Here is a 27,548-nt window from a genome sequence, read left to right as displayed (position 1 = left end):
AGGGGCAAGTTTTTAATATTTAATATAGTGAATATTTAATCTACAGCCACAAATGACACTATAAAACTTCTAGGAAAAGACGATAGAGAATTTGGGCTGCAGGGTTTTTGTCCTATGATCAAATTGCTTTAAAATGACTGTTTCTATCACATATGAAAGATAATTCGGTTACTTGTTTACTCAACATTAAAGATAATTATAGCTTGGTAAGATGGAAACTTAACTTTACCAAAATAATAGACTGAGAAAATCCAGTCTTTCTGCAGAGTTTATATTTTCAATAGAAAAATTTTTAAGAAATCTGTTATAGAAATTTCAATAGAAAAATTAATTTTGTATGTATCGAGTATTCCAACAGTACCAAAGTATATAGAGTAAGACATGAGCATCCCAGCTTGTGCATACCCTCTAGGAGTAACTCTTACTCATTATTTACACATTACTAGTGTATATGTGTGTACTTTTATTTAAATGGCATCATACCATGCATATCGGTTTCCCTGGTGGCTCCAGCTGGTAATGAATCTACCTGCCAATGCAGGAAACATAAGAGACATGGGTTCAATGTCTGGGTTGGAAAGATCCCCTGGAGAAGGAAATGGCAACTTGCTCCACTATTCTTGCCTGGAAAATTCCATGGACAGAGGAGCCTGGTGGGTGACAACTCATGGGGTTGCGAAGAGTCAGACACAACTGAGTGCGCATACACACACACACCATGCATATTGAGTTTTGTGCCTTAAAAATTTTATGGATATCTTTCTCTGTCAGTATATCTTAACTGAGTTGAATTTTCAGTTTTTCCCTCCAAACATGCTTATCGCCTCTTTCAAGGGGCAAATTTTTAATGTGCCATCCTCTCCCACCATGTTAATATTTATTTTGGCAGAATTATAAAACATTATTTTAGGGGAAAAAATAACCTCAGAAATTTTGTAGTTGAATACCTCATTGTCCAAATGAGCCTGAGTACCAAAACGGTTATTAGTAATAAAGGTTAGTAATTAGTAACAAAGCCACATCTGAAAGCCATGCCAGACTTTGAGAGCATACTTCCTAATTGTCATTTTTAAAATTACTTCTTCTGAGTGTATGGTATGAAGATTCTGGTAGCAGATTCATAGCAAATTCACTTCCTTACTTTATTTTGTATAGATTAATATCATGTTCTTGCGTTTAACTACTGACCTTGTCATTGATGTGCTCAGAAAATGCGAAGTGAATGAGTACTGGGCAGTGGAAGGATTTAAATTAAGGTTTAGGTGATTCAAATGACTAAAAACCTACTTCACTAGGTTATTGTGATATTTACATGACAGATATTTAAACTACTTTTTTTACACTAAACTCAGCAAATCAAGCAAATCAAACCAATATAATCAAATATTGGTTATATGATGGGATAGATCCTAACTTGGCTAGAGAGCAGGATTTGGCAAACTTTTTCTATAAAGGAGCAGGTAGTTAATTAATAGTTTAGGTTATGTGGGACACATACGGTGTCTATCACAGTCTTCTTTTGTAGAACCCTTTAAAAATGTAAAACCAGCTTCAGCTCACACAGGCTGTACAAACACAGGTGACGGGGCTGTGGGCTACAGATTGTCAACCCCCATATTGGGATTATCAGAATCTCAGCACTTTAGCTTCTAAGAACTACTTTATGAGTTAAAGGGGGGAAATAGAAATTAACGGAAAAGAGTAAAGAAGTGATTATGGGTTTGAGGGAAAACTCTTTAAGATACTGCTTTTTTATAATAAAGTATAATTTTAACCTTTGTTTCCCTAATGCTTAAATTTAGGTATGAAGCCTATTCATGCTGCAGACAAACAGCTGCTTATAGTGGCAAATGCCCACATGCATTGGGACCCAGAGTATTCTGATGTGAAGCTCATTCAGACCATGATGTTTGTCTCAGAGGTTAAAAACATTCTGGAGAAAGCCTCAAGTAGGCCTGGCAGCCCAACCGCAGATCCTAATTCCATCCCGCTGGTGCTATGTGCAGATCTTAACTCATTGCCAGATTCAGGTATTGATAACATGATTTACTCTTTGCGTTCAACTTTGCTTTTACTTGTAGTTGAAAGGTCAGCTGGCTCTTAACTTTTGAGCAGAGAATTTCTCTTCTAAATTCAAGGGTGTATCTGTAAGAATCCCAGGAATAGGACATGGGCTACTTGAGAAGAGTTTATTCAGCTAAGCTATTTCCAAAGGTTAAGGGACACAAAACAATTAATGACACAGTACTCTGCTCCTGGGAGAATTAGGGAAAGTGGTGGGAGCTGCTATCAGAACTTGGAAACAGTAGTTATGAGGAGAGGGCCATGTAATAGGAGCCGCGGATTTGAACTGGGATGCAGTCAGTCCCTGGCAAACCAACAAGAAGGGAGCCAGGGGAGTATATATCTTAGCCTCTCTCTGCTTCTGTCCTCTGATCTCTCACCACTGCTGTCCACTGACCAAATCCAACAGAGTGGGGAGGGGTTTGCAGTTGATGTAAGTCAAGGCTAGCCTCCTGTGTCAGAGAGTGCAGTGGAGAAGGGTGACCTGAGAGGCAACTAGAAAATGTTCAGCAGGTACAGCTATCTAGTTTAATAATGTTGGTAACCTTTAAGTGAGTTCATTAAAATCCTTTAATTCTGATATTAGGTGGCAGAAGAATGATCAGAATTACCTTAGGATTTCACATTACATCTTGAGCTCCTTTTAACCTCTTTATGTCCTAACAAATTATTTTAGATCTTTGTTAAAAAGAAAAAAATCAGTTCTGCACTTAGATATTAAAATTCAAATGTAAAACATTATTGTTGTTTTGCTGTTACCAAAGCATATTCTAAATTTTGTATATTTTCAGTAAGCTACTTTAAATTGTTTAAAACAACCACTGAATAATAAATGTAAAATAACCCAAACACTTACAACTGTAATATAAATAAAAGTCTCACATGTAGAAAATACCTTTGCTTTCTCTCCTTAGCAAATAAATGCCGAAATCATCCTTTGACAAAAGTTTGTTTTCAGCCCCTGGCCCCTTTGACACCTTACCCATGTCCTCCTCTTTGACTGCATTGCCCTCTAGCACAAGTTTCTCCCATCTCATTTGACTGTCATTTGGCATCACAGCAGAGTGAGTTGGCTCAAGCCAGACTCTCAAGGCTGGATCCTGGTTCTCCCTCTTAGGAGGTGTGCAATCTATGACTTAAGTTCCTCATTTTTAAATAAAGGGATAATCATTTTATCCACTTGATGGAGTTGTTTGTGAGGTTTAAATGTGTAGGGCTCTTAAAACAGTGTAAGAGCATGTAATAATTGCTAGATAAATGATAGCTCCTTTTCAGCTATTCACAGTACTGATGTTCTGCTCATCATTTTTTCTTTATGTATGTTACTGCCTTTCCCGACTCACAAATAGAGATGTGTGACAGCGTTAACTAATCATCATCGTCAGAAAAGTTGCGGTATTTTTTTCCCATGTTTACTTACTCAGTGGAAGTGGTATACTTTTTTTCAGTGCTTCTACTCTCTTTAGCTTTTTAGACACATCCAATATTTTTGACCAAGTGATCTGCCTCCAGCATATAATGTCTTATTTAGTGTGACTGAAAAGTCTCACTGTAGCCTGAAACAAAGATTGATGTTGCCTTCCTGAAGCTAGACATTGCAGTGTTGAAGATGCAGAATCTATTTTTGTTGTGAATGATTTAAGAAATTTTATAACGTAGTCCAGAAATTGTTAACTGACTGGATAGAATGGTGAAATACTAAAGAGAGGTTGCTTTGAAATAATATTCTACAAACATGTAGGGTCAAGACTTTCCTAGTGAATGCCACCCTAGACCCTGGGAATCATCTTCATCTTGAAGAGCCATTAAGAAAACTGAAGCTGTTTCAGGGTGATCCAGATATTTTGCTCTGAAATAGGCAAATAAATACCCTTCAGTTTGATTGGACCATATGAAATTGCTGATATTTGATTTCTTAACATTAACCTGAAGAAGGCAATTTCATAAGTAAAATGTTCAGTGTAATAAATCCACTCTGAACTTGGGTACGTGTACTTGGCAGCAGATTTTGTCTATGAAGTCTTCTGTAAGGTCTAAATGCTAAATGGTAGTGTTTCTTCTTTCTTTATTCTGCCAGGTGTTGTGGAATATTTAAGCAATGGAGGTGTAGCTGACAACCACAAAGACTTCAAGGAACTGAGGTACAATGAGTGTCTTATGAACTTCAGCTGCAATGGGAAGAACGGAAGCTCAGAAGGGAGAATCACACATGGCTTCCAACTGAAGAGCGCCTATGAAAATAACTTGATGCCTTACACCAATTACACCTTTGATTTCAAAGTGAGTGAAGCCTCTGGGCTGGCATAGAAATTATGTCAAATACAAACGTGTGACAAGAAAGAGCCAGAGATATGTTACTTACGTTTAATTGTATAATCTTTAGGAGTTTTTACATTCTCTAAATGTCTTGGCTAAGTGTGCACCTGAATATGTAAGGAGGTTTGTTAGGTTTTGTGGCTGTTATTGTGGAATTGAGAATCCTCTTTGAAAACTCATTTCTTCAAATTTCAAATAACCATGATAATAGAAGAAGTTTCCGAAATACTGTGTATGTGCCAGGTACTTTTCAAAAGCACTTTGTGTTTATTAATATAATAATAATAAACCATACCATCCCTGACTTTCAGTAGGAATCCAAATAGTAAGCAACTTGATAAAGCTAAACTCATCCTAAATGAACTGTAGAGTATTCCCTCAAAATTTTCTTGTTCTTTCCATTGATATTTATCTTAAAATTTTCCAGGTTTCTTTGTGAAGATGTGGTTAGAAAGGTTGTACTTAGGGTTTATTTTATATCCACGTTGTCATACTAATAAATTACCAGACAGTGGACCACCACTCTAGCTTAGTAAAAGAACAAGAAAGATTTTTTTGCAAAATAAGAAAAAAATTAAGAGGATCAGCTTTATAGGATCAGTTGTTCTTTTGAAACATTGATTGATAGTGGTTTTTCTGTAGTTAATCCCTTTCCATTTGCAAATTTTCTGATCATTCTGTCTGCTTGTAGCTCTTCTCTTGTACCTTTGTTTGACTTTCTGGCATTTCAGGAATCTATCCTAAAGTCTTATACTATCCTGAAAAATGCAGATGTTGGAAAATAGTTAGGAGTAAGAAGCCTAAAGGGAATTTAATAAAACACCAAAGGAAATTTATGAATTGGGCTCTGGCACATCTCCAGTAGCCTTTTTCCATTTTCAGTGCTTGTTAGCCTGTTTCCAGGAAACAGATAGTAGGAAGAAAACAGGAAATGTATGTCCTGATGTTATTCATCAGTTTTTGTAATCAAGAAATGGAAACAAATTGTTTATAGGTTGAATCTAATTTTAGTATTTTAACTGTTAGAGTACGTAATACTATGCAGAGATAATTGATTTTGTTCAGATCACTCATATGCAGTAATGTGCTAATAAATATTTAATAACCAGCTTTCTGAGGAAAAAACCCAAGTTTTTAGTGTTTGTAGATTTCTGTCGTACAGGTACTCTCACTCTCACTGTAGTACATTTCAAGCTCCCAACATCATACCATTGAACACTTGAGTTGGGATGAAGTGTCCACTTGAGTTGGGATGAAGTGTCCAGTGGACCCTGTCACTCCACTGCTCCTGTGTAAGCCTAAAGGAAAACCTCTGGACTTGATACACAGTTAAATATATAGGTTAAATCCTATACAGTGGTATATAATACATCTCTGCCTGCACAACCCAGAATACCTACAAAAAGCCTCCCTAAAGTAAATATTCAGTGGTTTTACAACTCTTAGTGTTGTTTTGGTATGTGTGTACTTAAAAAGACTTAAATCATTTCTCCCTTAACTAGGCTTTTATAAAGGTTACTTTTTCCTTGTCCATAAAGTAAAAACTAGGGAAATAAAATCTACAATATTAATCTAAGCCATCTTCCTCAATCATCTGAGTAGTTTTAAAATCTTTTCTTGATATTTCTTCAAAAGATCTAATGTGTTAGTATTGAATTAAAAAATCTTGTTGAACCATTTATACTGTTTACAGAAGTAGAGTTAAAGAATCAAAAGTGCATGGCTCAGAGAGTGATGTTTACATATATATGATAGGATGAGAAAGGACAGAACTATAAGTATGTGTGAGAGAGGCATGAATGGGAAGATAAATACGATCTCTGGCTGGTAGATAGACGGGAGAGTGGAATAGGGTGGAAAAGAAGAATGATCAGAGAAAAAACTAAAGGCATACCTGACTAGAGAGAATTAATTTTGGTGTAAGTAGCAAACAATAAACTTCAGTTTCATACAAAGAATTTTATGTAACTGGTGATGTACCACTTTTGAAGGCAGTTGGTAGAAAAGGATAGGTAGCATCACATGTAAAAATGTCATGTGCATAGTGTTAAATACAGATCCAAGTCTAGTATCCTGCCCTTGCATCAGTGGAGAACTGTTAAATTTTGTTCATTTTGACCTAGCATTTGTCTACTTTCTTGGTTCTTGAATAAATTAGAAATGTAGAAAAGTGGTACTTGGAACTGAGTCATTTAATCTGGAACTAATTTGGAGTCACTTGAAGCAGTTAGGAGAATTACTTGTAGACCAGGTATCTTAGTGAGTTTAGGTTGCCATGACAGAATACCATATACTGTGTGGCTTATAAAACAACAGAACTTTACTTCCTACAGGTCTGAAGGCTGGAAGTTTAAGATCAGGTGCCAACATGATCAAGTTCTAGTGAGGCTTGTCCTCTGGGTTGCAGGCAGCTGTTTTCTCATTGCATCCTCACTTGGAGAGAGAGCTCTCTGGGGCTCCTTTTTATAGAGCACTAATCCCTTCATGAGAATTTCATCTTTATGACCTACTCATCTGCCAAATGCTCCACTTCCTTATACTTAGGGATTAGAATTTTAACATGAATTTGGGGGAATACAAATGTTCAGTCCATGACACCCCATCAGTTGAATCAACTGCTGATTGAAACTGGCTGCTGCTTTTACCACCCACCCCTCCTTACATCAGTCTAAGGGTGTGTCTGAACCATTTAATGAAAAGAGGGAGGACTTTTTTCCTGTTATGTCAAATAGTAAATCTTTGTTACATTATGAAATTTATGGTGTATAATTTTCTCACATTCTTTACAAAACAAAGCTTAAAATATTGCTGGCTCATAAACTGTTTTTGCTTTTTACTTTTTTCTCATACACCATTCTAGATTTACCTATAGTCTTTAGTAATACAAAGACTATTTTCCTGCATTCAGTTTAGTCGCTCAGTCGTGTCCGACTCTTTGCAACCCCATGAATCGCAGCATGCCAGGCCTCCCTGTCCATCACCAACTCCCGGAGTTCACCCAGACCCACACCATTGAGTCAGTGATGCCATCCAGCCATCTCATCCTCTGTCATCCCCTTCTCCTCCTGCCCCCAAACCCTCCCAGTATCAGAGTCTTTTCCAGTGAGTCAACTCTTCGCATAAGGTGGCCAAAGTACTGGAGTTTCAGCTTTAGCATCATTCCTTCCAAAGAAATCCCAGGGCTGATCTCCTTCAGAATGGACTGGTTGGATCTCCTTGCAGTCCGAGGGACTCTCAAGAGTCTTCTCCAACACCACAGTTCAAAAGCATCAATTCTTCGGCACTCAGCCTTCTTCACAGTCCAACTCTCACATCCATACATGACCATTGGAAAAACCATAGCCTTGACTAGACGAACCTTTGTTGGCAAAGTAATGTCTTTGTTTTTCAATATGCTATCTAGGTTGGTCATAACTTGCCTTCCAAGGAGTAAGCGTCTTTTAATTTCATGGCTGCAGTCACCATCTGCAGTGATTTTGGAGCCCCAAAAAATAAAGTCTGACACAGTTTCCACTGTTTCCCCATCTATTTCCCATAAAGTGATGGGACCGGATGCCATGATCTTCGTTTTCTGAATGTTGAGCTTTAAGCCAACTTTTTCACTCTCCTCTTTGACTTTCATCAAGAGGCTTTTAGTTCCTCTTCACTTTCTGCCATAAGAGTAGTATCATCTGCATATCTGAGGTTATTGATATTTCTCCCGGCAATCTTGATTCCAGCTTGTGCTTCTTCCAGTCCAGCGTTTCTCATGATGTACTCTGCATATAAGTTAAGTAAGCAGGGTGACAATATACAGCCTTGACGGACTCCTTTTCCTATTTGGAATCAGTCTGTTCCATGTCCAGTTCTAACTGTTGCTTCCTGACCTGCATACAAATTTCTCAAGAGGCAGATCAGGTGGTCTGGTATTCCCATCTCTTTCAGAATTGTCCAGTTTATTGTGATCCACACAGTCAAAGGCTTTGGCATAGTCAAGAAAGCAGAAATAGATGTTTTTCTGGAACTCTCTTGCTTTTTTGATGATCTAGCGGATGTTGGCAATTTGATCTCTGGTTCCTCTGCCTTTGCTAAAACCAGCTTGAATATCAGAAAGTTCACGGTTCACATATTGCTGAAGTCTGGCTTGGAGAATTTTGAGCATTACTTTACTAGCGTGTGAGATGAGTGCAATTGTACAGTAGTTTGAGCATTCTTTGGCATTGCCTTTCTTTGGGATTGGAATGAAAACTGACCTTTTCCTGCATTAGTGTCTTTTAAAAAAGAAAGAGTTTGAATCAGAAAAGGTTGAGAATTGTTAGTTTGTAACCTTATTTGTGAATATGATACAGTGTACAAATGTACCTGCTGCTGCTAAGTCGCTTCAGTTGTGTCCAACTCTGTGCGACCCCATAGATGGCAGCCCACCAGGCTCCCCCGTCCCTGGGATTCTCCAGGCAAGAACACTGGAGTGGGTTGCCATTTCCTTCTCCAATGCGTGAAAGTGAAAAGTGAAAGTGAAGTCGCTGAGTCGTGTCGGACTCTTGGCGACCCCATGGACTGCAGCCCACCAGGCTCCTCCATCCATGGGATTTTCCAGGCAAGAGTACTGGAGTGGGGTGCCATCGCCTTCTCTGACAAATGTACCTACATATGTATAAATAGTCGGGCCAGTTCAGACATGATCTTTCTAAGGCTTTTGATAAGAGCTTTTACTCTGGATGTTTCAAACCAAGAAAATAGTTACAAGTGATGTCTCCAGTTAGTCTCCAGTTAAAATACATCTACTTTCTAGAATGCTTAACATCTTTATTGGGGTCTGTATTTACAAAGGATTCTCTAGCCCTAGTAACTAATGTGCATAATGACACATTATAATAAAATGATAAGATATAGGAAGTTTTATTCAACAGAAGTAGTTGAAAATGTTTTATTTGTGTAAAACATAAATGTTTTAAATGTGTTTGCTGAAGTAAAAGGTGGTCTCATAAAGGAACGGAAAGCCACTGTGACTCTTGTTGACCTTTTCCTAAAATGGCACTGCAAAACTAGGCATTAGCCAAAAGGAAGGGATAAAAATACGTTGTACTAATGTCATTTCTTTACTGTTTGGACTTGGAACATTGATGGCAGAGCTACTCCCCTGGATTCAAGTAGGTTCCTAAATTTGTGGTAAAGTAGGGTTAAGGTATACCTATTGTTGAATAAAGCCCTCTCCCTCAAAAGAACTATTTGGTTGTTTTGGTCTTGATTGTGTCCAAATTAGCAAACTAAGGTAATTGTTTACAGAATTTCACAGTATAATTTTTTTTCATTGAGTTCTTTTTTTTGGGGGGGTAGCCCATTTCACTGTGATACTCTTTAAAATATTAACTGGAACTCACTATATGTAGTATTTATAAATAAAACAAGTGCTTCCAAGTGTGGAAGTCTTTCTCCGTGCTTGGATTCAGGCTCTGTTGATGTTGGAAGGAAGAAAGTTGACTTTACTCTCTTGCATATACACAACCCAGGGCAAAACCAAACACACTTGTTTTGAAACTTGCAGTTCAGATAAAGCAAATCATCTAACTCTGAGATGTACAAATGAATACGTACATAGGTCTCTGCTGAATGTGTTTTGCTGAGGTATTTTTATGCAGCAAGGAATCCAGAATTTACAGTATACCAGGATTTGTGAAAATGAGTATTCTAAACTAAAGAACAGATTAGAATGATGAAATATATGCAGTATTTTGTATACATGTATAAAATCTGGGAAAGCTGAGCTAGGATTAGCAGTCTGGAAACATGCTTTACAATGGTTTCATTCAGATGTGTTGGGTTGATGTACAAATAACTGGAAGTAATGCTAGTTTTCATTAAAAGAATTACTTTTGTCATACCTTTTCATTAACTATGTATATGTATAAATATCTTCATTTTCTGCTTATTGGAACAAGAAGAGTCAGTGCAGTTTCCATAATGTTTATTCTGATAAATGAGATTTCACTGGCTCAAGCAAGCCAATTCTGGAGAGGCTTAGACATGATTTGGTAGGCTTATTTAGCTTCTCAGTTTGCTTACCACAGTGCACATGTGAGGTCTTCCCTGTAGCTCAATTGGTATAGAATCTGCCTGCAGTGCAGAAGACCCGGGTTTGATCCTTGGGTTGGGAAGATCTCCTGGAGAAGGAAATGGCAAACCACTCTGGAAAATCTCATGGACAGAGGAGCCTAGCATTGCTACACTCCATGAGATCACAAGAGTCAGACACGACTTATTTCATTAATCTGCTTTATATGAGCACATGTGCAAGGTATTGTGGTTCTACTAGGTACTGTGTTTCCCTCTTTAGCCACCTTTATTTCACATAATTCCCATTCAAGATTTGAGCTTTATTTGACCCATTGTGAAGACAGCAGGTACCAGAAATACAGGTTACCCAGGTATTTGTCATTTACAAATTATGAATTGTTCTTTTATATATCTTGGGTTTTTCTTTTTATCTAAGCATATATTTTTCTCTCTTTTTCCAACCCCCAATCTCTTTTCAGGGCGTGATTGACTACATTTTCTATTCCAAGACTCATATGAACGTGCTTGGTGTCCTGGGGCCTTTAGATCCTCAATGGCTGGTTGAGAACAACATCACTGGGTGTCCACACCCTCACATCCCTTCAGACCACTTCTCACTGTTAACACAACTTGAACTCCACCCTCCACTCCTGCCTCTTGTCAATGGTGTTCACTTGCCTAACCGGAGGTAGTGGAGTACTACCCCGCCAAGACGGGGATCTGTTGCTATGGACCTGTACAGTTGTAAATCAAAGTATGTAGGAGTGAAGTATGGCCATCCTTAAGCTGCTTCTTCAGGTTCCTTTCATTATGTGTTTGCTATAAGATTTTGTACAATTTTGTGCATATTGGTATCATTTGGCACTAGGGCTGGAACCAAAGTATTACTGTTTCCAAATTTTTGATTTAACATGTTTTTAAGTTGGACTGTCTTCATATTATATTAGGAGTCAGCATTCATAATTGATAAATCACCAATTCAAGGCCCAACAACAAATGTATTTGTTTTTCCAAAACAAATACTTTGTTTTGAATGTTTTCAAGTGAGCCAACCATTTTTCATCTTTGTTAAAGGCAGTTTTTAAAGACTATAAATGTGAGATTTTAAACTGAATGATGATATGCCTTGCAGGAAACTTTCTTGAATTTGTTTTCCATAACAAACTGATTTTTGGCTCCCCAGTCATTTGCACATTAACAAAGCACTTATATTTGCTAGATCTGTACATAAACTAGCCATAATGAGGAAAATTGAGAAATTAAAGATGATTGCACAGTATGCTTTAAAAATCAAGCATTTAACAGCACAATTTGTTGGGCAAGCGCTGGTCGATTTTTTTGTTTTGTTTTGATTTTTGAGGAATCATTCTGTATTTTGTTTCCCCTATTAGTTATAACCTTACTAGAAATATTAATTCTAAGCCTGTCTCTCCAGTTTATTTATAGGAAAACAACGGGTAATTTCTACTGCCACACACCTTGAAAACAGAATTTGGCCTATCTAGGATGCCCCTAAAATTAGTGTCCAGTGTTGTTTTTTTTAATTATTTCCATCCACCCTTTTCTGCCTGGTTGTGCTAGAAAAACAGATATTATATGATCTGTTTCATTTTTGCTGTTAAGGGCATATGTTAAAAGAAATAACTACTGAATGAAAAGGCCCTGATCAGAGTCTTAGAGGTGGAAAGCTATACAGATATTTCTCATGTTTTCCAAAGCAGGTCAAGTGGCTGTTGGTTTTTGCTTTTTGAGGTGACAACGGAAAGGATTTGGGGGAGAGAAAGAACAGGAAGTAGTTGAAAACCTTGAATCATTTTTCCTGACTCTAGTTGCCAAATGGCCGTTATATGCTTTTAATCTTTGTTTCTGTTGTCTGTCAGGGTTGAATTAAGAAGCTACTGGTTTATTCCCAACTATTGATATGCTCTTTAGATACGTTGGAATCCTTTTTTTCGCCCAGGAGGGGCCAGTTGAAAATCTGTGATTCAAGAGGCAGTGAACGCAATACCGTTTTCTGGGGGAAAAATTGGTTGGCTACTTGATGTTAATTATGGCACAGTAACAGGAAAAGGTTGTGTCTGTGTTTTTAAGTTTTTCTTTATTCTGCTTTTTTGCTGCTATAAGAGTTTTCTGAAATTTATATTTTAAACTTTTCATGCACTTTACTGTTTCTAGTCTCAAAATGTGATATTTTTAATAAACAAGAAATTTTCCATTATGTGAATGAAATTTTAAAAGAAAATAGCCTATATTTGTGTCTCACTAATATATAAAGTACAGGTCAAATTTAAATTATTTAATTAGTTTTAAATATATACAATTTGTCTCCTCTTTGAAAGCTGACATCTTAGGCTGTTTTATTAGTCTTAAATGATGCATTTCCTTTGGTCATTTTATACTAATTTCTTCCATAGTAAATTAATCAGGCTACATAAGATAATATTTCCCCTGAAGGGTAATTTTAGTGGGACAAGGGTGGTGGGATGATGTGATATCAGATATAGGATTTCATCAGAAGGGTTCTGTAAAGCCTAAACTCCCTTTTAAAAGTGCCTAGTGATAGAGGCGTGGTTTGTCATCTATTATAATTGGAATGTCATTGTAGTTGAGTGAAGTTTGATGTAAATAAAATATCCTTTTAAAAATGTCAAGATACCAGAATAAACAAACAAAATAAACAACCCTTAAGATGACAGATTTTCCTCAGTGTGCAGGTATCCCTTCTTATATACCTCAAGCATTCAACATCTAGCCATGCAAATTGATTACCTGAAGCATAGTACTGGAAAGTAGAATAGCATGAAAAACTTAATTTTGTGGACATTACCTTTTTTTGTAATCAGCTACTGTATGTTTTATTTTTATCTCTTGTTTTGGGTGGGTTTTCTGCTCTGGAGGTATATGCACTAACTAATACATTTTCCTCTTCTCATATACGCATGTTAATTAGCAATGTGAGCAATATTTCTTACCATACTTCACTCCCAATATTTTTTGAGATGTTTGTATAAAATGGAATTTAAAGTTCACTTATGATTGTATATGAACCACAGAGGAGCCCATTTATTAATAAAAAACTTTTTTAATAGTTAAATGTAGAGGGAAAAATAAAAAAAAATTGGGAAACATTGTAAACAGCTTAAGTTTATTTTGTGTATGATCGAGGCACTCTGTTGCAGGAAGGTGTGTAATTGGGTTCTCTCTGCTTCCAAATGCACTCTTTCAAACCATTCATTATCCTGTGTATTTTTAATGTGGTTTTAGTAAATGTTGGTAGTAGCTCTGTTGAAGTAGGTAATTGTGTTATGTTTTGGGTGGCAAACACACTTGGGGCATGGTAACCCAAATTTCATGTGCACGGTTTCCCTTGAGCCCACTGCCCAAATTTCACACACCCTTCACCCTTTGTTCCCTTTGTAAAAGGAGTGGTATCTGTTTTGAGCTGCCAATTCAGATGATCAGAAATGCTGCTCCCCTCAGTATTGTCTTGTTGAAAACGCATGCCATTTGGAACCTTGGCATGAGAAGCCAAAAGGAAGAGGTGAATGACATACGGTATATATTCAATGAAAGTAAAATATTTATGCTCATATACTTTCTGGTTCTCAGAATAAGTTAATAAGCTTTATGCCATGGGACTGCTGCATATTTTATCTGAAGGTTAAAGAAAATGTGGGCATTTTTAGATTGTGATAATGTTTTGTTTTTTTAAACTGTTAAATATGATTTCTGATATCTGTCTAAGAACTGGAGTGTTCTTTAAATTTATCAAAACAGTGTTGTTTGAGGAAGGGAAAACTGCACTGTTTGCCATTACAACAGTCATACAAGTGCATGTCACGTCACCCACTCTCTCAGGCATCAGTATCCGCCTCATAGCTTTACTATTTTGATGGGGAAATCTTGCAGCATCCTCAGGACTGACATCTGAGAAAGGCTCAGATCCACTTACTGCTCCTTGCTTGTTGACTTTGTTTTAAAATATTGTGCCTGGTGTCAACTTTTAAGCAACAGCACTGCCTAAAAGCAAGCAGAGAACAGAATCCCAGCACCATTCTATAGGCAACTTTTTAGAATTCAGATATAGTAAATCTGTTCAAGATTTATGATGTTTTATGTAAAAAAAATTTTGTACAATGTAGCTGAATATTTTTGTTTCATTTCTTTGATGTAAGGCGTGTGAACGTTCGTTTGAATATCACATGTTAAAGTCAGGTATGGCACAATGGGTTCTGAGACCAGCTTTTCCTCCCTCCCATTTGCCTTGTTCCAAGCTCTTCTTTTCAAATTACTTTTCTGATGGTCGTAGGCAGATATTGAATTTGACTAATACGCATCCTGTGTGAATGTATTAAAGAAGCCACTGTGTTTTAGTGTTAGAGTTTGCAGAAATATAAAGCTTCATTTCTTATTTGTCCCTATTCTTTGACAAAAGCTATATATTCAACCATGTCAAAGTTATATATTAAATCACAGAGAAGCAAGGGAGAAAGTTGAAAGATACTGAAGGCTCATATCACTTGATTCTATGGTGGGTTGTATTAGGACTGAGGATGTGACACATTAAAACTGGAACATGAGCAAACATACAGTGTTCCATTTTAAAATTGTATCTCCTAAGTATATACTTTAAATGGGTGAAAAATTAAGTTTGTATTTGCATTTCTAAGAGCTTCTAAAAATCACTAGTGCCAACTATACTTTTAAATCAAAAAGCAAGGAATAGAGAAAGCACAAGGAAAAAATAGGTTAAATGTGTTCTTCGAGAGAACCAGAGGCATATGGTTTGGCATTCCTAATCCAAAGCTAGATTTTCTAGCAATAAAAGTCAACTGTGTCCCAGTACTTACTTCGTTTCTAAGGCCTTACATTCTGAGTTTCTGAGGGATTTTAATCGCTTTATAAAATGTACTGACTGATAGTAGCTTCAGTCACAAACAGCATCATCAGTTTCTGATACATCTGGCAGACCATAAGAATAACAGTTTCATAGCAGGCAAAGACTTTATTGCACATTTTCAAAATAGCACTCATATATACTTAACAGTTTGACAGAAGTGTGAATTCTCACATTGTAAGGTAGTCTTTCTCTTCTACCTGTCCTCTCCCTTTTAAAAAAAAAATCACCTTTCTAATGTGTGGAAGATTTAACTTTTTCCTTCTGAATTGTATCCTGTTTCTAGAACTCTGTGAATTATAGGTTCATAAATTAACTAGGGAAATTAGAGTATTTTTCTAAGCCAGGAACTTCAATTAAAGTTTTGAATTTGTAGACAGAGAACTTTTATACTTATGGTTGCTTTGAGTGATTGTAATTTTTTTTAATGGGATCATGATCACTGAATTTGAATTCCAACACAAGTAAATTAGTACATCTTACCCTGGCCTATTTACCAGAAATGTAATCTGTTCAGGAACATGGTGCCAAAAGCATCTTGGATTTTACAACATGATACATGTTTATTGTGTGTCTACCTTTGAGCTTAAAAGAAACAAGTTCTTTGTACTGCAGGATGTTTTGAACAAGATCCACAGAAAGAAAAAAAAAAAGCAGTTCTTTTCAGGAAGGTAGTAAGTAAACATGCATGTTTCTTGTTTTTAACCAAATACCTTCTTTGTATAAGTTTCTCTGTTAAACAGTCACAAATTCTATAAGAAATAGGGAGAGTCCAGGGAAAGCAAGCTTCATTAGCCTAGTTAGTCATTTCTTTTGGCATACGTTTGTTTGGTTAGACTTGGGTTATTCTTGGAACCAAAGGAAAACAAGCATGTTGAAGTTTTGTTCAACAAACATCATGACACCGAAGAAATGGAATGTTTTTAGGTAAAGTAATTTTTACTTTGAAAGCATAAGAAATGACATTTCTGCATTTTCTTTGCAGTGGTAAAAATTTAGTAGCATTGTACTGAAATGAGAAGTTGTGTCATCAGAAACAAACCACATTATGAAGAGTGTATGCAAACACCAAGTGATATGACTCTTGGCACAGTAGCATTGGGTATATTCAGCTCTCAGTGGCTTTCGGAAGGCATAGTTGGATGCCTCCTGGTAGTTGTTTTTGTTAAAAGTCTCCCCAAGTTGAGATAATGTCCCTATTTGTATGTCTGTCACTTTCCACCCTTAAGCATAAGAATCATGGTAGCCCTCTCAAAAGTGGTCCTTTATTGCTCTTTTCAGTTTTGTATTAATTTCTAATTACTGATATATGACTGTATTTCCTTTCAATTTATCAATGGTTATATGTACCACATTTGTTTAATTAGTTAACTCACACAATTGGCTCAGCATTGATGTGTCAAACAATGGCTTTGCTTCTTACTGAACAGGCTTAGTTTCTCGCTACTTGTTTAAATCTCCATGCAGTAAGTGATGCAGTAGTCTGGGTGTGTATTTATTCAGAAACTGTACTGTCCTTTTTCTCTGTGCTTAACTTGCTTAAAATATATTTCCTTACCTTTGAAATTCCTGAGCGGTGCTCTGCCAAGTTGGGGGCGGGGGCGGGGAGGGGGTGGGTAGGGGTTTGGATGGCTGTGTTACTGCACACTGGATCTGGAAGTGTTCAGTGTTGTGAGTGGCAAATTTCTTAAACACCAGCAGCACTGAGAAGTGCACTATGGGCATTCGTACAGTTGTCCAAATGCAAGCAGTTCTTTCATCTAGGAGAAGTGGAGGAATAAAGTTCATTGGCGTACTTGGTATATTTTGAGGGGGAATGAATGTTTCAGCTTTGGGTTTTGTTGTCTCTGAGTGGAATGGGGTGGTAAGGAGGGAGGTGATTTTTTTTTTCTTTTTTTTTTGTGTGTGTGTATGTACCTTTTCTCTCTGAAAGGGCCAGAATGTTGGTCAAGTTCACCGTGTTAATTTATATATTTTTTTTTTCTATTGCGATTTCTTTCAACCATAAAACAAGTGCCAACTAATCGTCCATGAGATGACTTACTCTTCCACTCAATTTACCATTTGAATAGAGAAGGGTTCATTTATTTTCCTTACTTGGCATTAAATTAATAATTCATTGTTTTGCGTACATTTTTGTCATTCAGTGGCCTCTAAAGTGTTTTTATAACTAATTTAATGGTTGCAGAGCAAAGCACATGAGTTTAAAACTGAGCAAGAAGTTTTGGTGATTTTTTTTTTCCTAAATACTGGTTAGTTTCTACTGATACTATTCCAAAATGAATTCTTCTGTTTTAAGTTGTGTGTTTACTTTGCTTTTGTCCTAAGAAAAAGCCAAGCACTAAATCAATTTGTTAGTGTGTTCTAATAATCAGTTCAAAATCTGAGATTTCCTTCCTTTCTTTTTTAAAAAATTAGATTTAATGAAGTGCCATGAATTGTAGCTTACTAGTGTTTAATGTTTAATAGACTGGTTCTGTGGTGTTCTAATCATTTAACACTCTGTCATCCCTGGAGAAAGTGGTTCTACTCTTAGGGAACACATTCTCTCTGACAAAATCACCAGCTGCTTTATTTTTCTATTTATTACAGTTAAACAGTTCATGAGGTCTGAATCTTGACCAAACTGCTCAGCTGAGATGTTTTTCACAATAGACACTGTACAAAATGTGTGTGCAAAAGGACACAGTTGGGTGGTAGTATTTTTTCATTAATGTGAACATTGACTAAACAAAGCAGTCCTGCCTTTTAAATCTTGTGGCAGCTCAGGAGGGAGGTGCTTAAGAACCTTAACTACTATGTCAGATGACAAAATACTTTTTTCCATTTTGGAGACTGGGTACTGCTCACACATGATGTATAGGGCTAAATACATGCTTGTTTCCTTGCACCTGTGTACTTCCCCTTCTCTCCCTCCCGTCCTTCCCCTGTAGGCAATAAATGGCCATTTTGCAACTGCATACCTTTGTCTTGGTTTTTTACTCTTTATGTGTGCAGTGTAAGGGTCTGCTTTAAGATCAGCATGTCTCTTCTAAAGTGAAGTCGGGACCCAGGGTCAGGCACAAATTATAAATTCATATTATGTAATATTTTTCCTAGAGCAAACTAAGGTACACTTTGTTTAGAAAAGATCTGTAAGATAATTGTAGCTATGAGACTTACTTTGGCTGGAGAAATCTGAACAGAGGGACATGTGACTTCTGAATGGGGCTTTAATAGCCAGTGTACAATTTGTCATAGGTGTTCCGTTTTCTTGCCTTGATAATCATAGATACATGTTGAGATCAGACCTTTCATGCTAGGTCCTTGTAGCTTTGATGAACAGAGCTCCTCTGCTGACCAGCATAGGACATGAGTGTAAGTGAAAACAACTGCCAAGTCACAGGGTCGTCCTTGAATAAATGTTTGTTATTAAAGCATAATCTAGCCCATTCTGACTGACAGACAACTGTCAGCCAGATATGCTGAGTTACCAGTATGGATCAATCAACAGGCTGACCTGACAAGATGTACAGTAAATTCATTCAACAAACAAGTCTCTGCTATGAACTAGATGCTTTGTGCGGCATAAAGATGGACAGGCTCCCCATCCTCCAAGAATTCACATTCCAGATCCTCTTCTATTTATGACTAAGAAGAATGAAGTGTTGTAGTTAAAGGTGTCTTAAACCTTAGAATCTTGGAAGAGGGGAGGGAATGGCACACAGTGAAATAATTAGGAATTCCGAAAATTACAGATATTCAGTAGAAAAATACTATTAAGGCATGGTGTGATTGAGATAAGATGATTCCTTTTTTTTTTTTTTTTTCCATTTAAATGCAAATTTTAGTACTCAAAAGTTTTAGGAGATTAAAAAGGATAATAAAGCCAAGTTCTTTTCCTGTTTGTTAGTAAAATTCAAAACAAAAGCTACTGCAGTAGCTAGTAATAAATGTAAAAAAGAAGATTAACAGGGAGACAGCATTGGAAAGAAACGAGAATTTGTTGTTTAGTCGCGTAGTTGTGTCCAGCTTTGTGACCTCATAAACTGTAGCCCGCCAGGCTCTTCTGTCCATAGGATTTCCCAGGCAAGCATACTGAAGTGGATTGCCATTTTCTTCTCCGAGACAAGATTATTCTTGAAGAGAGTGGGGAAAAAAAATAAAAAACTGAACTGTCCAGTTTAACAAGTGTTTAGGAAAGATATTGACAGATTACTTTGGACAGATCACCAAGAACAAATCCCTAGGCTGAAAGCTCAGTGCCTACTGATTGGTCTCCTACCAAAGACCCAGTGTGAGCCTGTTACTGACCCTGAGGACCCTTCTTTACAGAGTCCTTGATGTTGGCCAGCCTTTTGTAAGTCTTGCAAAAGTAGAGTCATTCACCTCTGAAGTGGATCTTGAAGGGACCCCAGGTATCAGGACACTGCCTTATTAAGAAGACATGTGGATGCAGTCAAGACGTTCAGCAGGTGACCTTATTATATTTCACCATGTGATCTCAGGCAAAACATCATCATCACTGGTAAAATGAATATAAGAAAGTACATCTCATGAAACGGTTCTCTCAAAAAGCAGACACCAGAACAAGGGCTTAAATGCAGGTAGTTTATTGAAGTGATCCTAGGAAAGCAGAGTAGGGCACTGAGAAGAATGAAATAGGGAGTGAGGAAAGCCATGTCAAGGGTGCATTATTGAGCCTATCACCTCTGTGAGCATCTGGGGCTAAACCTGCCACGAACCCTCTAAAAACCTGAATGGAATGCACCTCAAAAATATCTTCATGAGGGATGGGCAAGGAGGGGATTTGCTTATGGACTCCCATCTCCCATGAGGCAAAGGTTACTCCCTGGGTGTTCATTTCCTTCTTCCATCCATGTTTGTGCATCTATCAAATCCACTAAGCAGGTTCCTGCGGGCGTCTTATACAATAATAGAGAAATGGGGTGTGGGTGGTACAGAAAGTGAGAAACACTTCATGTGGCTGAGGCTACAAATAATAATGTCATCCTCTTCCACCATGCGTTCCACATCTAGCTTTGCACCACTGCATCAGTGGGTCTAGGTTGCTTCCCTAACTTTGGGTGACCCAGACCTTCATCCCAACGAGGTATTTTGTTCTTATTGGGCCATTGGTGACTGAATTTGCTAGCTCATCCCTGGCATGAGAGAACCAAGAGCTCCCCAGTGAATCCCTTGGGTTCCAGATATGCTTCCTCCTGTTGCGTAGTACACCCCTACTCCCTACGTGACCCCTTCTGGGGGGCAGCCTACATTCCAACACCTGGGCAACATGTGGGCATAGAAGCCTATCTTAGTCCACACTCCAGCGACTCTTCAGAGTTCCGCATGGTGCTTGGTGGAGACTGTAACCCAGCTACGCCCTTGGTCCTAGCTTCCCAAGAAACAGAACCTGCCACACCAGGTTTTACGGAGTCATGCCAGAAGCATATTAGGACTGCCTCCAGATCTCTGCTAAGATTAACTCTTGAGTCACTGCAGAGTGCTACTGTGTCAATAAATCGTTCCTAACATGCTCTTATTGAGGTCTCTCAGGCCCCTACTTCCAAAGTCCACGTGTACCTCCAGTTCCTGGTCATAATGTTAGCCCAGGTCTTAGAATTCTTTGGCAAAGTTGTTTTCTTGTGGTGTGTTCCTCTGCACAGTCTGTGCTGGGATGTCAGCAGGGGGAAAGGGCACTAGCCCTTTAAATTTTCTGGAAGTCTCTTGAGCCAGAGGAGGAGGAGCTTGCAACAATGAGGGGAAGGGCACGGGCGGTCTGTTTTCTCTGCACCTTTGTGATCTGAAGCAGCAACTGGGCGATCAGAGCACAAGTGCCCAGTATTTGGAGAACTGGGTTCTTTTTGCTCACCCTGCCTCTTGCAAGCTGTGTGCTGGCTGCTCCAGGAACAGTGCACAGCTGCTGCATGCCATGTGGCTGAGGTGGGGGGCAGGGGCAGGGGCGTGGGGTGGGGAGCTGCTACTAGCTAAGAGCTGACAAGGACCAAAATGAATCACAATTTTACCTTCCAAGACTTCCCCTGGAAGTTTCAAGTCTTCAGTAGACTCCAGAGTTCTCAAAGAGTTCCATCAGACTGATTATGCCAGTGTAATGGTTCTCTAGGTGGGGAGACAGATTCCTGGTGCTTCCTACTCTGCCATCTTCCTAGGGTCCTTCTCCACATCTAAGCTTAACTTCGAATAACAACCACAACCTGGTGCTGCTGTGTAACGGACGGCAACAGTCCATTTCACAGCCATGTTCCCGTCACGGATTATTCCTTAATATTGTGGCAAAAGACTGTCTCCTGAGCCCTTCGAGGTGAGGGAATGTTTGGCAGTGGCTAAGCAGTTCACACATTATGAACCCATTCCAAATGCTCATCCCTAGGATTCTCCGGATGCCTTTGCTTACACCCGGGCTTCCCTGTGTGGTAGCCACTGTCCTCATGTGGTTATTGAGTACTTGATAGTTTAAAAAAATATCAGATTCAGATATGGGTACTAGAAAGCTAGAAATGACATGTGGCTCATATTATATTTCTGTCTGAGAGTGTTCCTCAATATGCCAAGTAAGGTCTGCCATCTCTACTTCACATGTTTTTGGCATTATTTTTACTAATCTAACAGAGTGGTTAGTTCCATCCTCTGGTGTTTCAATGAACACATTTAATCCTGAATCCCAGGCAGGTGTACCCATGTCAATACATTCACCGTGATTAAATCTTCTGAATGTCATTCTTCCGAATAGCCTTAGAATATATTCTGCTATGATCTGAATGATTGCATTACCTTAGAATTCATATGTTTCAATCCTAACCCTCAAGGTTCGTGATTAGGAGGTAGTGCCTTTGGAAGGGGCTTAAATCTTGAGGTTAGATGTCTCATGAGTGGGATTAATGTGTCATTATGTAAAAGACTCCAGAGAGATCCTTTGTCTCCTCACCTTGTGACGACACAGCAAGAAGGCACCAGCTATTTACTAGGAAAGAGGCTTCCCAGGTGGCACTAGTGGTAAAGAATCTACCTGCCAATGCAGGAGAAATGAGGGTTAGATCTCTATGTCGGGAAGATCCCCTGGAGGAGAAAATGGCAACCCACTCCAGTATTCTTGTCTGGAAAATCCCATGGACATAGGATCCTAGCGGGCTATAATCCCTGCAGTAGCAAAGAATCGAACATGATCGAGCATCTGAGCACATGGACTAGGAAGAGGGGCCTCACCAGAAGGTGATCATACTGGTACTTTGATCTAGTGTTTCCAGTCTCCAGAACTGTGAGAAATTTTTATCATTTATAAGCTACCAGTCTGTGGTATTTTGTTATAGTAGCCTGAATGGATTAAGACATATTCCTAAACATATCTTCCAGATTTCTTTCAATGCACACTGACAAAATTCTGCATCCCCTTTGGTGTATTTGTTGTCTTCTGGAGCAGGTCCTGCCCTTTTCCCTCTGGGCCCAGTTGGGAAAGAACTTTTGTTATGAGGCTGAAGACACGGATGGGAGGTCAGAACATGTTCTGAGGAGAGTAAGCCTCTTCTCAGGCAACTGCCACAAGTGAAGTCATGTAAAGGTTTTATGCAAGTGAAGGCTGGTTGCCTTGGGTGGGATGTTAAATTGAGAAATTGATAAGGGGAGGACTACTACTGCTAGCTGGGAGGATCCAGGGAGTTGGAGAGTTCAGAGCTTGCAGATTCATCTCTGCTCAGATGTTACCATCCAAAGTCTCAGTGAAATACTCCTTTGCATCCAGAGCCCTTATCTTAGCATAAAATACCTGACAGTCCTATACATTGAGGCAATGTTGCAACTTTCCAATCTACATTATCAGCCATGTCTGCCCTATGACTACAGGACAATGGAATGTGGCTAGGAAGCCTCAGGTTTTGTGTTATAAGTTTTAGGCATTAGGCTTATCTTTTTCTTTGTGTATACTCTTCAGGGCAATCAGATACATCTATACCATCTAACAATTCTTACTGATTATAATTATTATCATAGCAGTGAAGTGCATCAGGACTTCCGTGGTGGCTAAGATGGTAAAGCGTCTGCCTACAATGCAGGAGACCCGGGTTTGATCCCTGGGTAGGGAAGATCCCCTGGAGAAGGAAATGGCAACCCACTCCAGTACTCTTGCCTGGAGAAATCCATGGATGGAGGAGCCTGGTGGACTACAGTCGATGGGGCCGCAAAGAGTCGGACACGACTGAGCGACTTCACTTTAAAAGTGCATCAGTTACTTGACCAAAGCTTTGTCTTAACCCTGTACTATGTCTCAAGAAACCACAGCTTAGTAAGTAATTATGATGCCACTGCTTACTAGTGTTCATTTATCACCTATAAGGAAGTCTTCACTGCATTCCTGCTTAAACAGATAACCCAATCTCAGAGCTACATGTTGGGTATCGGTTTTATGCCACCATTCCTGGTCCCAAGAGCTTTATCAGTAAGGAGCCATTCAGAAAAATAGAAACCACTTTGGCCCCTACAAACAGAAGAAATCTAGTGCAGGGGATTGGTTACAGGTAATGGAAGAACTAGGAAGCCAAATAAGAAAGTATTGAGGCAATTCTAAAATTTGGAGAAGCAGGAAGCTGTTATCACCACTTGGATGAATGGAGTATAAGCAAGACAGAGTGCTACCAGAGCTCAAGATGAGCCATCTCATGAGAGCTGGAGCCTCTCAGTGGCTGTCTTGTGAATCTGAAATATATAGGAATGATTATCCCGTGGGAACTGGTGTTATGGAGGGAACATAGCCAATGCCAGAGAAGCCACCAAAAGCAGAGGAGGAGAGGGCAAAATACCTGACCACTTCTCTTTCCCACTCCCACATAATCCAGCAAGGCTTCCCTTTTGCCAAACCTTCTCAGAAACCACTTGTTAAGGGACCCTGGGAAATGCAGATCCTGAAATATAGGCAGAACTGGGAAAGGACAGGAATGAATCTGAGAACAAGGAGGGAAATGACCAGCACAAGAAGTATATCCCTTTTTTGTAATTATGTATACACTTGGTGCTATCCGTGGATTCACAGAGATGATGCAGTACAGACCTTGTTTCAGAAAAACTTGCTAATACATGGCTATGTTTGTGTCATTGTAGTAACAGCATAATGCTAGATGAATCTTATGTAATCTTAACATTATTTCCTGGTAAGGATACCTACATATTTTTTATATATAGAAGAAATTACCATATATATCATCTTGTAAGAGGCATGGAATTAAAATAGCAAGCTTTTAAATGTGACTTTCCTTATTTTGACTACTTTATTCAATATTTCACCTGTAAATAGAGAAAATAAGAAAACCCAAAGAACAACACACCTTCCCTTCTATAAAGCTTGGCTTTCTTTAGTAATTTACAACTACATAGCCAAGATGATTTGTCTAAATTTAGTAGACCACAGATGACATGTCAAAATGAGGTAGTAAACATATGGAGAAGAAATAGTATGGAGAAACCTGCTCTGAGATATTTATTTCTGTGGAAACTTTAATCTTTAGTGTTTCCACATCTATAAAATATTCTGTTGAGGGACAGGCTTCCCTTGTGGCTCAGTTGATAAAGAATCTGCCTGCAGTGCAGGAGACCTGGGTTTGACCCCTGGCTCGGAAAGATCCCCTGGAAAAGGAAATGGCAACCCGCTCCAGAATTCTTACCTAGAGAATTCCATGAACAGAGGAGTCTGGTGGGCTACAGTCCATGGGAGAGCAAAGAGTCAGACACGATTGAGCTGGAAAAAGGGGAACTTTTTTCTTTCGTAAGAGTCTTATTCTAAGTGAAGGTACTCGTGCCAAACTTTTTGCTTATGCCCTTGACGGTTTGTAAACTGTATCTAGCAAAAAATCAGATAAGTTTAGAAAGTTTTCATTCTGTATCAAGTTTAAAAAAGAAAGATTATGTTTTGACTATGTGAATTTTCTTCCCTGTGATCAGGAAATTAGATTCAGGCATTGACCCTATGATCCAGGTAACAGCTTCCATTTTTTTCTTCCCCCGCCCCACCAAGAGGATAGAGGGAAGGTTTGTTAGAGAGGCTTACAGCATGAGAATGTGCTACTTCTTTTAAGCCTCTAGATTGGGTTTCTCCTCAACACAACTGGCCAAGCAGTTGTTTCTGAAGAGTCTTGGATGCCCTCCACATGACCAGGTTCTCAGTTTTATATAGTAATGCCTTCCATTAGAACCAAGAAGATATCTTTGGCCATCACCACAGACATCTGACCTGACAAACTCACCATGTACAAGCTATGTGACACTGAATACTGGCTTCAGCGTGAAGATGGCAAAAGGTGAATGCTGCTTCTACTGTCCTGATGCAGGCCAGCTTACAGGCATACTTTTGGGGGGAAAAAAGGCACGGAGCCATTAGGAAATGTGTAGACTTAAGTGAGGGATGTGAGAAGATACCAAAAATTGAGTTTCTTTGGCAGCTTCCCATTTTTAGACAGTGCAGCAGCTTTTATCATCTTTTCTCAGTGCCCTCAAGAAAATTTTTATTAAATGAATTCATTAAAGAAGACCTAGAAATATGACAGCCCTTCAAATATTTGAAAATTGTTATATGGGCCAGGAATGATTGAGCCTCTCTTTAATAGCCACCCTTTAATAGTCACCCTCTGTTCTGAGTTTTCCTCCCTTTAAAGATCCAGAGAAAATAAATAGGGGAGTTTTAAAATGATTGCTTAGGCGCTCAGTCATATCCAACTCTTTGTGACCCTTGGGATGGTAGCCCACCATGCTACTCTGTCCATGGGATTTTTCAGGCAAGAATACTGGAATTGGTTGCCATTTCCTCCTCCAAAGGATCTTCCTGACCCAAGGATTGAACCCTCATCGCCTATGTCTCCTGCATTTCAGGCAGATTCTTTACTCGCTGAGTCACTAAGGAAATCTTTAAAATTTAAAATTATTCAGTTCAGTTCAGTTCAGTCGCTCAGTCGTGTCCGACTCTTTGCAACCCCATGAATCGCAGCATGCCAGGCCTCCCTGTCTATCACCAACTCCCGGAGTTCACTCAGACTCACATCCATCGAGTCAGTGATGCCATCCAGCCATCTCATCCTCTGTCGTCCCCTTTCTCCTCCTGCCCCCAATCCCTCCCAGCATCAGAGTCTTTTCAATGAGTCAACTCTTCACATGAGGTGGCCAAAGTACTGGAGTTAAAATTTTTAAAAATGTGTAAAAACTGACCACATATTTTCTTACTACCACTTCTTGAAACATCATAGAAAAAAATATGGTTTATGTAGACAGTCTAAATGACCACTAACTATTTGGCCTCCCAACTCTGGCATTTAGAATCAGAATCTTCAATATTCATCATCATTCAGATAGTTACGTTCATAGTCATTAATAAAAATGTCTTCAAAGTATGCAAAGAATTAAAATATAAGTGGGACTAAAGGGAATGTAATGGCCAATTTATTTATATATATATGAGTAATTGAATAAATAGTTCAACTCCCAAATGGACACAGCCTCTTTCATTCTGTAGAATGTTCACTTGATTCCTCTTATCTTGAAAGGACAACAAAAGAAAGGGATATTAAGAAATTTGACAATGAAGGAAAGGAGAATTCTTATTCTTTGTTTCTTTCCTTGCTCACTCACTCTTTAGACCCTCTGGACCGACAGAAAAATCAGGTTAGTGGAGTAGTGGGTCACGAAGCCCAGAGATGGTTTCAGTTCAGTTTAGTAGCTCAGTCGTGTCCAATTCTTTGCAACCCCTGCGGCACTCCAGGCCTCCCTATCCATCACCAACTCCTGGAGTCTACTCAGACTTAATGTCCACTGAGTCAGTGATGCCATCCAACTATCTCATCCTCTGTCATCCCCTTCTACTCCTAACCATCAGTCTTTCCCAGCATCAGGGTCTTTTCAGATAAGTCAGTTCTTCACATCAGGTGGCCAAAGTATTGGAGTTTCAGCTTCAGCATCAGTCCTTCCAATGAATATTCAGGACTGATCTCCTTTAGGATGGACTGGTTGGATCTCCTTGCTGCCCAAGGGACTCTCAAGAGTCTTCTCCAACTCCATGGTTCAAAAGCATCAATTCTTCGGCACTCAGCTTTCTTTATAGTCCAACTCTCACATCCATACGTGACAACTGGAGAAACCATAGCCTTGACTAGACGGACCTTTGTTGGCAAAGTAATGTCTCTGCTTTCAATATGCTGTCTAGGTTGGTCATAACTTTCCTTCCAAAGGGTAAGCGTCTTTTAATTTCATGGCTGCAATCACCATC

The 27,548-nt window shown here is 38.8% G+C and overlaps 1 protein-coding gene across 3 annotated transcripts in view; it reads left to right on the top strand.

The window, feature by feature from the left end:
- Positions 1 to 18,270, top strand: part of CNOT6L (CCR4-NOT transcription complex subunit 6 like) — a 115,826-nt gene extending 97,556 nt beyond the window's left edge. For all 3 annotated transcript variants that reach the window (XM_024993211.2, NM_001191523.2, XM_059887509.1), the window contains 3 exons: positions 1,803 to 2,030; positions 4,142 to 4,344; positions 10,893 to 18,270. In XM_024993211.2, the coding sequence (XP_024848979.1) occupies positions 1,803 to 2,030; positions 4,142 to 4,344; positions 10,893 to 11,105 (644 nt within the window). In that variant the 3' untranslated portion in view covers positions 11,106 to 18,270. The remainder of the gene's footprint in view (positions 1 to 1,802; positions 2,031 to 4,141; positions 4,345 to 10,892) is intronic.
- Positions 18,271 to 27,548: the final 9,278 nt, after the last annotated feature.

This window comes from Bos taurus, chromosome 6 (genome assembly GCF_002263795.3).
Source record: "Bos taurus isolate L1 Dominette 01449 registration number 42190680 breed Hereford chromosome 6, ARS-UCD2.0, whole genome shotgun sequence".
In the NCBI taxonomy this organism is placed as follows: Eukaryota; Metazoa; Chordata; class Mammalia; order Artiodactyla; family Bovidae; genus Bos; species Bos taurus.
The sequence above is the reverse complement of the archived record's forward strand: the minus strand, read 5'-3'. Positions and strand labels throughout refer to the sequence as shown.